The sequence below is a fragment of the Pleurodeles waltl genome, chromosome 7 (assembly GCF_031143425.1).
Source record: "Pleurodeles waltl isolate 20211129_DDA chromosome 7, aPleWal1.hap1.20221129, whole genome shotgun sequence".
In the NCBI taxonomy this organism is placed as follows: domain Eukaryota; kingdom Metazoa; phylum Chordata; class Amphibia; order Caudata; family Salamandridae; genus Pleurodeles; species Pleurodeles waltl.
Genome location: NC_090446.1, coordinates 1250498403 through 1250512932, shown reverse-complemented (window position 1 = coordinate 1250512932; position 14530 = coordinate 1250498403). Strand labels below are relative to the sequence as shown.

At 43.5% G+C, this 14530-nt stretch overlaps 2 protein-coding genes across 3 annotated transcripts in view; one reads left to right on the top strand and one right to left on the bottom strand.

Annotated features, from left to right (window-relative positions):
* The window catches only part of SCO1 (synthesis of cytochrome C oxidase 1), a 103264-nt gene extending 99327 nt beyond the window's left edge, over positions 1-3937 (bottom strand). The window contains exon 1 of the mRNA XM_069200401.1: positions 3722-3937. Coding sequence (XP_069056502.1) covers positions 3722-3895 — 174 coding nt within the window. The 5' untranslated portion in view covers positions 3896-3937. The remainder of the gene's footprint in view (positions 1-3721) is intronic.
* A 75-nt stretch (positions 3938-4012) lies between these two features.
* The window catches only part of LOC138246130 (manganese-dependent ADP-ribose/CDP-alcohol diphosphatase-like), a 184303-nt gene continuing 173785 nt past the window's right edge, over positions 4013-14530 (top strand). Inside the window, exon 1 of one of the 2 annotated variants that reach the window (XM_069200399.1) lies at positions 4013-4221. The gene's annotated coding sequence lies outside the window, so the exon portion shown is untranslated. The remainder of the gene's footprint in view (positions 4222-14530) is intronic. The other variant, XM_069200398.1, reaches the window with a different exon arrangement.

Below are 14530 nucleotides of genomic sequence, written 5' to 3'. Positions count from 1 at the left end.
CAATCCCCCTTTCAGGGCTATTTAGGATCTCTCCTTTGGGAGGATCTTCAAATTCAGATTGCAAGACTCCAGCAGGAATCCTCTGCATCCTTTACTTCACCTTCTCACCGAAGAAACTGCATCTGGACCCTCCAGAAACTCCACAAACTGCAACAACGAAGCAAAGACGACTTCTGCAACATTGTAACTTCAGCTCCTGCCAGCAACTGCAGCTGTTTCACGGTCGTGCATCCTCAGAGGACAGCCTGTCTTCAGTCTGCACCAGAAGAATGAACGAATCTCCCTTGCAGTGAAGGAGTCACTCCCCTGCTTCAGCAGGCACCTCTCTGCAATGATGACCATCTGCATGGGCCCCCTCTCCTGACGAGTTGCATGGATCCTGCATCACGGGTGGTAGACTGAAGTGGTCCCGATGGTCCTGACGTCCTACTGTCCAACTTTGGTGGAGGTAAGAGCTTGCCTTCTCACGCAAGACAGTACCCTGTGCACCACGTGTTTTTCAGTTGCCAAGGCGTGTGGCATCCTTCTATGAAATTCTTTGTGCACAATGTAGCTCCGGCCCCCAGCACTCCTTCCTGAGATGCACAGCTTCCTGAGTGGTTCTCTGGTGGCGTGGGATCCTTTGTTTTTGTGCTGCATGGGCCTCCTTTTGCAACTCCTTTGTCCCCGTGCTGGGGGACTCCTGTGTGTGCTGGCTGGTATTCTGTGGGCTCTCTGAGTTGCTGAGAGCCCCCTCTGACTTCTCCTCCTGGGTAGAGTCCACCAGGTCCCTCCTGGTCCCGGGCAGTGCCATTTTCCACTAACCATGAGCTTTGCCTGTGCCAAGGCTTGTTGGTGGAATCCAGCGATGCAAACCAGACTGCAATCATCCATCCGGTGTGGGATATCATCTGCACCAACCCGCATCCATCTTCTTGGGTGCAGTACTGACTGTTGTTCTTCACCAGTGGTTCTTCTTTTGCACCTTGATTCAGGTTAGCGGGGGCTCCTGTCCTCCCTGGACTCTTCTGTGCTTCTTGGACTTAGTCCCATTCTTCCACAGGTCTCTAGGTCCAGGAATCCACCCTTTGTGTCTTGAAGTATCTTCTGGTTCTTGCATTATCTTCTTTCTCGTGTTCTTGTCTGTTCTGGGGAAGTTACTGTGATTTACTCCTGCTTTCCTGGGCTCTGAGGTGGGTTCTATTACTTACCTTTGGTATTTTCTAATATTCCCGGCGCCCCTCTACACACCACACTTGCCTAGGTGGGAAACCGACATTCGCATTCCACTTTCTTAGTACATAGTTTGTGTTTCCCCTAGGCCCATTTCTAACCATTGTGATTTTCACTAATTGCACTGTTTTCTGTTTTTATTGCTATTGCTGCATACTAGTGTATATAATTGGTGTATTACTTACCTCCTAAGGGAGTATAGTCTCTATGGTATTTTTGGCATTTGTGTCACTAAAATAAAGTACCTTTATTTTTGTAACACTGAGTATTTTCTTTCATGTGTGTGAGTACTGTGTGACTACAGTGGTATTGCATGAGCTTTGCATGTCTCCTAGATAAGCCTTGGCTACAGCCACCCATAGAGAGCCTGGCGTCTAGGCACTGCCTACATTTCACTAATAAGGGATAACTGGATGTGGTATGAGGTGTAAGTACCATAGGTACCCACTACAAACCAGGCCAGCCTCCTCCAAACCACTGTACTATATAGGTTACTTTTTAAAATTTTCTTGTAATTGGCGACATTGGGTCATCCAGATAACTTGTGTAATGCCAGAATACCAGTCTTTCTCGATTTCCCCTGTTGATGTTTTCCCACTACATTTGATCTTTTATATTTTGATTGAATAAATGCATAAAACATTCCATTTGCATACTACTTTATTATCATTGTTTATGGGAGTGGTGTTGCATTCTTTTCCAGGGACCCCAGTTCCTTCAAAGTTAAGTTTACTGCTCCATTCTAGGACACTCTACTTACTCCATGATACTATGCCACACCAGTCGATGACACATCATTCTCATTTATGCCATTAACTTTGAGCCATGCTGAATAGTAGTCTCACTAGTGTACAGCATGGCTAAAACACATTGGCAAAGGCAATAGAACTTACATAGGCGAGACCACTGCTTGTTTATAAGGTATGAACTTTAAGGTGACTTGCAATATCCTTATGTACACAGGGGGTATTTTACCCCATATAATACATGGTCACACAACCAACTTTCCACAAACCACTTAAAACCTTAATGCATAGGTTCTGTCATTCCAAGCTATTAAAGTAGAGCAGAAGAAAGAAAAGCAACATTCAATTTTTTGCTTTAAACAGCTTTATTAATTATGTTCCTTGACCTGATCTGCCTTTTACCTTGGCTGCTAGCTCTGGCAGAAGGCATTGTAATGTCAGAGCTCGACTGTAATAACCCTATCATAGTCATTTTCTGATGTCTTTTCTTTATAATCAGTGAATGTCTTTTCTTTACACGCTGTGACTTGGTGCATCACAAACAGCCGTTTCTAAAGAAATTAGTGACTGCAGTTTATACAGGGATTAGAGAATCCATGTTTATATAGACTGTAACTCCAAGAGTTTCTTCAGTTGAAATGCTTCTAGTTATGACTGATGTGGAGCTGAGCTTCCCAAGATCACACACAGGAGTAGAAGTGTTATTAGAACTATGGTTTCCGAGCACAGTTTACAACTATTGTACCTAATCGCTTTTGATCTCTCCAGTGCGGTTCCAATTGGCATGAGGCGAAGGGCATGATGGGTGTGGAGCGCAAAGGGTATGTTCCCTCCTACCTTGATTTGCTTGGTGCATGAAGATGCAAGGTTAATCAACATGTTATTTTCACAATTGAGCTAATTACTTTGTGAATATAAATAACAATAAAAGATACTTTCAGACTGTGTAAACATGCCTTCCTTTCTCCCTATTTCACTTCCATTATATATGATTGTGTATATTTATCGGAGCCTGCAGTTCGTAAACAACGAGCGATTTGTATAGGGTTGATTGAAAGTCCCCAAGGCTGTCCCTGTCCCCCCCAGAAATGTATTGTCTCCTACGCCCCTGGTGCCACCTTTGCAAAGGTCTTGAGTGAATACATCTTCAATAAGGAATACGTCTCTACTGTGGACCAATTGAACAGTGTGCCTCAAAGCAGAGGATTAATATCAAACGGGAAAGTTGCCATGTCTGACATAGGTAGCCAGTCTCTGGCTTAGCACCAACATAACTTAGTTGTGAGTGGTAGGGAACGGGTCAGCTCTGTCGTGAAGGTTCTAGCTGTTGGGTGCGTGAAGCCTGAACCTGGGGTGAACCTGATCCTTTTGTAAAAACCTTGGCGAACTCTACGGCCTCCATACAAAATATATAAATAAGAAATTCATATAATCTGAAGCCTCCAATCCTGACATACAGTGAAAACATTATCTGGACACGAATAGATTAACTACATCAAAAGCCGTGCAAAGCCACACATATCCTGACTGGAAACCCAAGCCGCGCTCAATTGAAAAATGTAAGTTACACCATCTACGTCCTTCGTCTGTGCCCATGTCCATTACCAAGGTGCCTGCAGTCCTACGTCCATGTCTGTTAGAGGTGTCCTGGTTTTCGATTTAGAACGCTGTGTGTACCATTAGCAGCTGCTTCTGGTACGCATCCCCAGTCGAACACATTGCCCCGATCAGCTGGCAAGATCAAGCGACCTCCATTTGCTTACCTGCTCTTTTGGCACGGAACACAGTAGAGGGCGCTGTTCCCTGGCTAAAGTGCTGTACCGGTATGATAGCGGTACCTTCGGACAGGGTCCTGCAGAACGCCAGGCCTGACATAACAAGAGACACCGGGAACAAGCACCTAGCGCTGGCCTAACGCTCCGCATCGCTGCTGCCATCCTGAGCACAATTATGAATGACCCACTACACTCCTAGGAAGAAACAATAGAAGGACTAGGATAATTCATCATACTGGCAAAGAGTTCGGCCATCTTAGGACGGAGTGGAATTCCAATGACAGTTGTCTAGGTTTCATCCTAGTTAAAAACAGCGGCCATATTTGACAGGATCGAAAACCTGGGGTTTATGTCGTCGTCTGTTCACCTTCATACAAATGTCTACTTCGGAGGGGACTGTAATTTAGTCCACTGATGGCTCCATCCTGATTGTTAAAGGCCTTGTGTAGGAAATGCCCAGCGGCGTTCCAGGGGAGTTTTGTGGCAAGGTAAAGTCGGCAGATACAAAACTCATTGTTTACAATATAAAAATGTTAAGTGTTATATAAAAATATTTTAGTTATGCAGTAAATACGTAAGGCTAGTATTTTGCAAAACAAAGACGGGGTAGATACTGCTCTGACACCGAAGTAGGTGTTCAGTCTTTCTGAATTTTGAAAGCATCACCCATAGCTGCCAAGGTTTCAGATTGCTTATGAGTGACATTTTCATATTTTCATTGTAATTATGAGTGGCATTCGACAACTAAGGGTGACACTTTCTCGTGAGCAATTTCAAGCAATGAAGATGAGGGAAAGATATACTTATCAGAAATTACAGCCATTTGAGCAACGAGAAACTCTAAGAGCATAAAACTGGTGCAAAGCACCAGAAGTGGAAAAGGGTACTAGTGCACCTGTGACCTGACCGTACTGTTAAACTAATGTAACATAGGTGGGCCTACCTACAGGCAACTTCCACAACTCTGTGATTGTATTATTGTGTGAAAAGCAGACACACTAATGACCCCTGCTTTGTAATGTGCAGCTTCCAAGGGCGCAGTGCCTACTGGGCTGAAAGAGATTCAGCCCGCCTCTCGTCAAATGCCTTAGCCCTGTCTGTGCAGCTTAAGCATCAAGGAACACAAGCAGTTTTTGAGCTGTCATGAGCTGGGGCTGGGCAGAGATTGATGCCTCAGACTCAAGCCTAACCCAAAATATTTTGCAGGTCTTCAAAGACCATTTATCATTTAAGAAGTCGGTGTGTTTCTGCTGCTTCCAATGTCCTTGTCCACCCCACTTTTGTAAACAGATCCTCCTTTAGCCAGCCATTGCCGACTCACTGGGCCCCCTAGCATTGAATCAAGCATCAGGCTCCAGGCCTCCCTCTATGTCCACGTGGGACCAGGCCTGAGTCTGTACCAGGATGTGAGGCCCCAACAACTCGGATTTTCTCAGCTGCTTAAATATCATTAAGAACAGTAGTCAGCTGACACAGACAGCAGTGAGCGCAGGTATTGACAAGCCTCAGGAGAGTGAGGTGAACACATACAGCCAGTCAGGATGATGTATTTATTTCAAAGACTTGCCACTACTAGTTATTGCTATTAACCCTAATAAAAATGATTTGCTGAGCGGTGTCCACCAGTTTGGTGTAGGCCCATGCCACTACCTGCCCAGACCCTCAGACAGCGGCACTAGATCACACCATCAGGCTGTCACAGAGCTACTACACCAGGCTCTAGTGACAATCGAGCTGAAAGTAATTTGTTGGGCCGGAACCACCCGTCCACTTCAGTATGACTGCGCTGCAGCTAGCGCTATCAATTTAAGAACATGTTTGAAGGTCAACAAGCAGAGTGACAGTTCACTCCAGGTACTCACTTTGCTTGAGGCGAGCAGCAAATTTGTACGGGTTATTACAGCTGCAGTGACTCCTGCAGCAAATGCTGGCCCCGCCCGCAAGATTGTGAGGCTCAGCATGCTCATGCTGTAGCAGTAAATAGTCAATAGTGGCTATGTTTTGCAATGCAGCTTTCCTACTACCTCATATATCTAGCAATTATTCGGCCAAAGCAATAGAAGTATGATTGATATTCTTAATCATTAAACATGCTAGCTTTTTAATAATTTGAGTATTATAAATGGCTAATCTGAGCACACCTACAATAGCGAGACTCAAGCTTCTATAATCTGATTGGAATAGTAATTTAATTTCTGAATCACAGTCCTCACTTAACTGAACAGTGTCCCTTGGATAGTGAGTATGTAAAGAATGGAATGAAAACATCATGAGTCCTAATCGTGTAAAGGTACGCGGTCCACCAGTTGCATTGGCAGGAATGTATGTGAAAGTGATATTTCCACAGGAAAATAACCATCCCATTGGTAGTCTGACATGTTTGATGTGACTAGCGGCAGTCACAACATAAGGCAAGCATGAAGGTCATATTTTTGCAATGTTTATCCATTTGGTAAGAACATAGTTTGGTGTTCCCATGGTATCTCTTGAGGAGACCTCGTTTTTGCCTCTAGGCGCAGTTGAGCGCATTTTCCAATGGCGTGAGAATTGCAAGTCATTTTGTAACAGACATTGCCGGTGATGATATTGTACACAATTATTTCAGTAAGGTTGTCCCACTTTTCGTTAGTTGTTTCTTGGTAAAACCTACAATATTCATAGGGGCTAAAATGGGATATCACGTTGTGTTCTTGGACATCTCCATCCTGGTTAATGGCACTTAATATTTCGAGTAGGACTTTTGCAGGTGTGAGAATTGCAACCAGACACAGACAGGACATCCACCGTACTTTGCATGGCTCCCATGCAAAAATCTGATCTGTTGAGTACCCCTCTTGCCAGATGTGTCCACACATTCTTGGTTATGTACACTTAAAGTGTCAATCGGCGTGGTCGATCAATCATTTCAGAGTTGGAGTTTTATGGTCCCTCAAGACCCCACAAGCACACGCCCGAAAAGAGACCACACAGCACAGGCACTGCACAGACACCTTGTAGTATGATCTGTAAAAGAGACAAGTGTGATCAGTCTCGCAAATAACATTTGTCAGCAGGTATATGTTTCTCCTTCTCTTTCCCGGGCTTCATAACCAGGGGGATATTGTTCTACACCTTAGCAATGATTTCTACTGGTTCAGGAGGACGATTTGGGGATACCAGTCACACCTTAGCACCAGGGTTTTTGTCAGTTGAACCAAAATCTTCCTCCCCAAACCCTGTAAGAAGGGCTGGGGCAGTCCCCTTTTTCACTATTCCTCCATACACTGGGATAATCACCGGCTGGGCAATTCTATCTCCCGATTGTATAGTCAAATTAGTGTCCCCACTGTTCAGGAGGATAATCTTGATTTCTCCTTGGTAGACTGCATCGATCACTCCCCCAGGACCTGAATACTTTTAAGTGCCAATCCAGATTTGGGAGCAATCAATCCGAAATGCTCCGGGAGAATCTGTATTCCAACACCACTATCACAGAGTGCCATGTCTCTTGGTTTCAATGTGTACGCTTTTAAAGCATGTTGATCAAGACCTGCAGATTCTGGTGTGACTCAGTAAGGAGCTAAGTCTCCTGGTTTCATTTCCCAATACATGATGGTTTTGGTTGCTACATGAGGTTGTATCTGTAATGCCAGGGTTAACATCCGCATTAGCAGAGTCTCTGCATTTGTCAATGGTCGGTTATTCAGAATTTGTAGGGCTTCATTTAGATGCTCTCTCCAGTTTTTCAAGGTTTCAGCTGATAGTTTTCATAATTGGGCTTTCAGCAAGCCGTTCATTCTCTCATTCAGTCCTGCAGCTTGTGGATAATAAGGAATGTGATAAATCCACTCAATGTTGTGTTGTAAACAGTAATCTTGTACCAATTTTCCTTTGAAGTGTGACTCGTTGCCACTCTGGACCTGGAGTGGTACTCCATAATATAACATTAACAAATCCAGAGTTTCGATGGTGTTGTACTGAGAAGCACGTTTACAAGGGACGGCAGTCAGGTAACCATAATGAGTGTCCACTATTGTGCAGGCATATTGACACCTGCGATAGTGGCCCAATGTAATCAATTTGCTATGTCTGCCCTGGAAACTTCCCTCTCCCCAACTGACCTCTGACAGTTTGCAGGACAGATCTTTGTTGTGTGTGTTGACAAATAGGACATTGCATGATCACAGATTTTATCAAGTCTAGGGGAATGTGCATCCCCCTAATCTCTGCCCACCTATAAGTGGCTTTCGCTCCCAGGTGTCTACATTTTTGGTGCGCCCATTTAGCCATGCCCACCAAGTCAGAATTCGGTGTCGCCACCTCTGCCCCTGAAATTTTGCCTTTGTCATCTGCAAGGGAATTGAACCAGCGTTCGAGTAAGTCAGTGGAACAGTGGGCATCTACATGATACAGTGACTATACTTTGCTCTATCATTTCCAAAATTTCCTGCCACAACTCTTTGCCCCACACCTCCTTTGAATGTATTTGCCAGTTATGTGCATGTCATGTGGGAAGCCAGGTGGCTAACCCATTGGCGGTGGACCAAGAATCAGACTAAATGTGACAGGTTCCAGGTAACTCTTTTTCAGTGCCTGATACACAGCGTAAATTCTGCATATTGCTTACTCTTCCCTTCTCCTGTAGTGGTCAACAGCTTCTTGGTGACCGGGTTGTATGGCACTGCTTTACAATGTCTTTTGGCACCCACAAACCTGGCTGACCCATCAGTAAACCATATTTTGTTCCTATCCTCCGGGGACAAGGATTCAAATGGCTCAGTGGTGATTCTTTTATTTGCGGTACCTCCTGCACCCTCTCCTCATCCTGCAAAGGGGCTTGTGCCACCTGTTCATGTAGAGTTCCTGTGCCTGCTGGTCCCACTCGGGCCCTGTCTTGAATGTACCATTTCCAACATATGATACTAGCTTCTTGTGTATGTCCTATACAGTGAGTTTTAGGTGAACTCATCACCCACTGCAATACTGGAATCTCAGGTCTCAAAATCATATAATAATCTAGGTTTATTTACTCAGTATCTACTAGAACCCAGTAGCATGCAAGTAACTGTTTCTCAAAGGGACTATATCAGTCCCCAGCATCAGGTAGCTTTTTAGTCCAGAAACCCAGGGGCACCCTTGTTTATCCCTGTTTTTGCCACATGCTCCAATTTGCATATTGCCCCTGAATGGTTACATGCAACCTAGTGTCTCCTTCCTTGACTGGCCACAAGTCTAAAGCCTGTTGAATCACCTCCTATGCCTAATCAACCACACACTGCTGCTGTTCACCCCATTCAAACTCATGCTTCTTTCGTGTCACTTTATACAAAGGGGCCAGAATCTGACTCAAATGAGGAATATGCTGTCTACAAAAATCAAACAATCCAAAGAATCACTGTGTCTCCTGCTTAGTGTGGGGAGTGGCAAACTCTAAAATCTTTTGTTTTGCCTGCAGCAACACCTATCTATGTCCCTGATTCCACTGAATTCCTAGACACTTCACACTTTGAGAGGATCCCTGTGTCTTGTCTAGATTGACTATCCACCTTTTGTTCTGCAAAAGTTCCACAACTTGTTCCAACTGAGTCTGCACCTGTTCTTTTGTCTCTCCTTGAATCATCACACATCAATGTAATGGGTCACTTGTACCCCTGAAATTAAAGATACTTCATCCAGGTGCTCTGCCCAGCCGGTGACAGATGGTGATGCTATGTATATACCCCATAGGTAAAGATAACATTCGGAATTGTCTACCACAGTGTGAGAAAGCAAATTGTCCCTGACACTCAGGGGGCAAGGGTATGGAAAAGAAAGCATTAGCAATATCAATGGTTGCATACCAGGTCCCTGTATGTTTCTGTATTCTTTAATTCAAAGTGGGGGTGTCGGGAACCGCGGATGTGAAAGGGGGTGTATGTTTATTCAGCTTGCAGCAATCGATCGTCATTCTTTAGAGCCCATCAGGTTTATGCACGGGCCACAAAGGATTGTTCCATTCAGTGGTTGTTGGAGTTATCACACCGGCCTCAATCAATTCATGCCCTCCTGGAATGCGATACTGCTTCACACGGATTACCTTGGTTGCTGGGGGCACCTTCACTGGAGGTATCTTCAGATGGCCCACCCTCATGCCTGCCACTGAAATGTATCATTGATCCAAACTAATAACAACCATCATCCAAATACAAAATCATCCCCTTTAAAATGTCAATTACCAGTATATATTATAGAAGGGGCACAATCAAAACAGTATATTCTCTTTTTGGTGTTCTTCCAATTTTTATTTGAGCAGTAGTCTGCATGGCAGGGGTTTGTTTTCCACCCAGCCCTGTGATGGTGTAGTGCGGACCGGTAAACTTTTTGGGATTTCCATAAATTAAAGAGGCCTTCACTCCACTGTCAGCTAATGCTCTGACTCTGAACATTTTTGTGTTTCCAGTGTATTTCTAAATCAACATGGGGTCTATTATCTTTACGAGCCCATCCCTGTACTGAAGCTTGACCTGTTTCCTAATCTGATTTAATCCTGTCAACATTTTCCCATGTCATGTCTGGATACATGCTTTCCTATCTGTGAGCAGATTCTCCTCCCTCCCTGTTCTCAATTAACCTCTCACTGTCCAAATCTTCCTCCTCTTTCCCTCGTGAAGAAACATTTCTTTCCCTTCCTGTTCCAATCTCCTGCGTCTTTGGCTGGCCCTGAGTCATTCGTTTATTATCCTGCTTGTTTACTTTTCTACTGCCTTCCTTTTGGTGCAGCCCTCTTTTGCTGTACATCTCCCACAAGCTTTTAGTATCTATGCCATCAATCTGCTTCTTGCTGACACCATCCTTCAGTATTGCCATGAGCATGTCTCTCCTAAATACTCAGTTATTATCTGTGCGACCCTCAGACCTCAAAGCCCTCTCAGGTTTACGCCAGTCTCGTAGCTCGCAAGCTGCCTCCAGCACATCTTTCAAAGACTGCCCTTTCTGATTAATTAAGAGAGTAATTATTACTTGCTTATAGGCTGGAGGAGTGAGGTGAATTATTTTATTTCGTAGTGATACAGAAAGTTTGTCTTTCAGACGGTGAGCATCGTTCAGGAAAATAGCAGTTTTCATTCCCTCCTCTTTAATTCTCTGCATTGCATCTGTTAAGGTGTACCATGGTTTGTCATATGGTGGCCAATCTGATTCTGTAAGATACTTATGGTTGCACTGCTCAACTGCTAACTGCAGTGGGTTGATCTGTTGTTGACCCTGATAACTCCTAAAATGCTCCTGTATTATGGGGTCAGTGCTAAGAGTACAAAACTTAGGAGCGTCTCCTATATCTAACATTACTCCAGAGGCACCTGTGTCAAATAATCACACCATCCATGTGAGTAATGTTTCCCCAACTCTGCTTAAATCTATTGATAATATCATGAACTTCTTGCTTGGTGTAATCTTCTAGAGAGTGCATTTCAATTCCTGCCGGATTACGTGGGGTGCCCTGTATTTTTCATCTAAATATGGGCTGTGCGTGAACCATTTTTGGCTTGCCTGAGTCAAACCGGTCCCCACCTTTTTTCAACCTCTTCATCACTAGAGTTTGAAAAATCAGTACTATCCCAAATATTAATGTCCCATTCATCCGGATTCCAATCTATTCCTACTCTGGTAATGGCTAAATTAACTTTCTTTTGATTTATTTTACCTCTGCGTTTACAAAATCTGTTCTGAGCAACTTTGACAGCTGCTGTTTCTGCAACAGACTTATAGGTATTGGCCTCATCTTGCAATAGCTGATTCTGAAAAGACAGCATAGTTACAGTATTTTTAGTTTCAACAAGCTGCCTTTTTAATTGCTGTTTTTCATGTTCTAATTGCTTACATTTGTCATGCATTTTTCTATAAGCCGACAACAAAACCCATCCCCTTCGTCCTAAACTAGATAAATTACCACCCCGTTCAAGAGGTACTTTTTTAAACATAAAAGCACATTCTGGGGTTCAGCGTCATCAAGACATTCATCCCACGATTCTGGAAGCCCCGAATAACAAGATCATTCATTCAAGACATTATAAGGCTCTTTAATCCACCCCAGAATCTGTCATGAGGTTTGAGAAACGGCTTGTGAAGCTGCTTTTGACTTTTTACCAAACATTTTTCACTTTTAAACTTATACTTTTCAACTTTTCCCTCGTACTGCAGACGCCAGATTGTTCTGCTTTACTTCAGACTGAGATGAAATGAAAGGAATGCCAAGAATGCTCACTCTTAGTTTGAGTAATTAATTTATTAAGACTCTTCTCAAGTCCCATGCACAGAGAAAAATAACTTGAGCTTTTATTTCAAATGCAGAAGCATGTGCAACTTCGAAAATGACCACAACGTTGAAATAATACTGATCACAGAATTTAACAATGATTATAATAATATATATTTATGTATATATAGATTACAGATCCATGCATACACAATGCAAAGCTAAAAATAAGAATTAAAAATGCTTTACCATGGGGCTTGACGACATCATCCCTTTGTTTGCAGCATCAGGCTGAGGAACCCTCACAACGGAGACAGAGGGAGTTTTTCCAACTGCATGGGATTCTGAGCAAGGTGTCCCCCCTCAGAATGAGTTCCTTCTAACCCGGTTGTCAAGCTTCTTCCCCTTATAAACTTTAAACAAACTGGAGAGGAGAATTCTAGTAACCACCCCTCCCATTGGGTAAGTTGTTGTTCAAATGCTGGATGCACCAGGTCAGTGTTGGAAAGGAGCACGCGTGAGACTGGCCAACTCTCACTGTGTTTTTCCCGCCTTACGATTAACATCCTCAGCCTGGTACATCTTATCATCCGTGTTCCTCACTCCCCCATGTTATGTACCCATCCTTCAGTGAGAAAGAGCGAAAACATGTTGCACAAGCTGTGCCTGGAAAAATACCTGACGGTGTGTGAAGCCAAGCTAAGCACAAAATGGAGTCAGTGGTCAAGATGGAGCTGGTGGTTAAATACAAACAGCATTACAGCCTCTTGGCCGCACAGTATATTCTTCTCAGACCATAAACGAATCTTAGTAGACATAAAGATATCAGAGCTGAAGAATGGAGCTTTCAGGGAGTTAAATCCTCACCTGGATGGGTTTCTGAGCAATGTCTTAGTCAAGCAGAACATCAAAAAGTAACTTAATGCATGAATCCTCTATCACCATTTCACAATGGAGCAAATTTACGATCTGAGAGACAGTCTCAGATATAACAACTGGATGGTGAGATTGGACCTCAGTGATGCATACATAACCATTCTAATCATCAAACTTCATTCCATATTCCATTAACTTATTTTGAGACACCACTTGTTCCAGTTCCTTGCCCTTCTGTTCAGACTCTCTCCCATTGTTGGTGCTTTACCAAGGTGTTACACTAATTAGTGGACAATTTCAGAACAAGGGGAATGAGACTTATTCCTCACCTGGACAACATGGTCTTCACGGGTCAGGGCAGAAAAATTCTGTTGGCTCAAATGTCCTTTGCCTTTTAGGTACTCCAAAATCTGAGGTTCATGATCAATATCTGGAAATTAGGTCTGTGTTTAAAGCTATTAATGGACTTCCTAGGATTCAGGATTGATTCCACATCAGAATCTCTTCTCCGCTCAACTGTAAAAAAAATATCTGATTATAAAGAAGGCTATTCTCAAGTCAATGTACCAGAATCAATGAAACAAAGAGTGAGACTAGTGGGGATTCTGTATTCTTCTATGCATGTGATATTCCGGGAACCGATTCTCCTAGTGGACAAATCCAGACTGGAACTTAACTGTTGCCTTCAACATGTGCAAACGTTGAACAGCAGAGCGATCTTCAGATCCTCACCGGACCTAGTCATCAAATGAGTGCCAGCAGGACTGTTTGGAGTGCTAGGTGCAGATCCAGGTCCAGAGGGGTGATGTGATCCGATCTAGGCGAACTTTAAAATACAGAACCATAATTTGTGTGATTTCAGGAGTTTTGTATTACGCTTGGTTTGGAAAGTGCCATTTCTGCAGGGTCATCCCCAGACTTTTTGCCTTCCTCCTCCTCGTTTGTTTTTGTTGGCTTTAGATCTCTGGGCACTTTACCAGTGCTAAAGTGCATGTGCTCTGTACTCTAAACTTGGTAATATTGGCTTAACCACTACTGGTATGTTTAATTTACTTGTAAATTCCTAGTAAAGTGCACTATATGTGCCCAGGGCCTGTAAATTAAAAGCTACTCATGGGCTTGCAGCACCGATTATGCAAACATGTCTCTAGCCTGCCACTGCAGAGCATGTATGTGCAGTTTTAAACTGCTATTTCGACCAAGCAAGTGCACCAACCTGGCAGTCCCAAACCTTTGTTTTTATTACATATGTCACCCCTGAGGTAGGTAGACCCTGGTCAGTCCCAAGGGAAGGTGCAGTGTATTTAAAAAGTTGGACTTTTCTTCCATAAGTTAACATTGGGGTTGCCTTAAAACATCTTTTAAGTGTAATTTCCAATTGGGACAAAATAGAAATGTGGAGTTTGGTGTCCTTGGACTCACAATTTAAAATCACAACTTATGGTGAAGTCGGATTTTAAATTATAAGTCTGAAAATGCCACTTTTACAAAGCTGGCATTTTCTTACCTCCATCATTCTGTGCTTCTGCCTGTCTCTGAATACACTTCTGGGGTAGATCACATCTGGGCTTTGTGCATTCCCTTTAGACAGTCACACACACAGGGAGCTTGGATGTGAAATTTGCAACTTGATAGTCCATCACTAGGCTGATAGGTCTTCTTGGGCTAGAGGGGTGGGTGGAGCTAACACTTGACCCTGAATAGGGCTG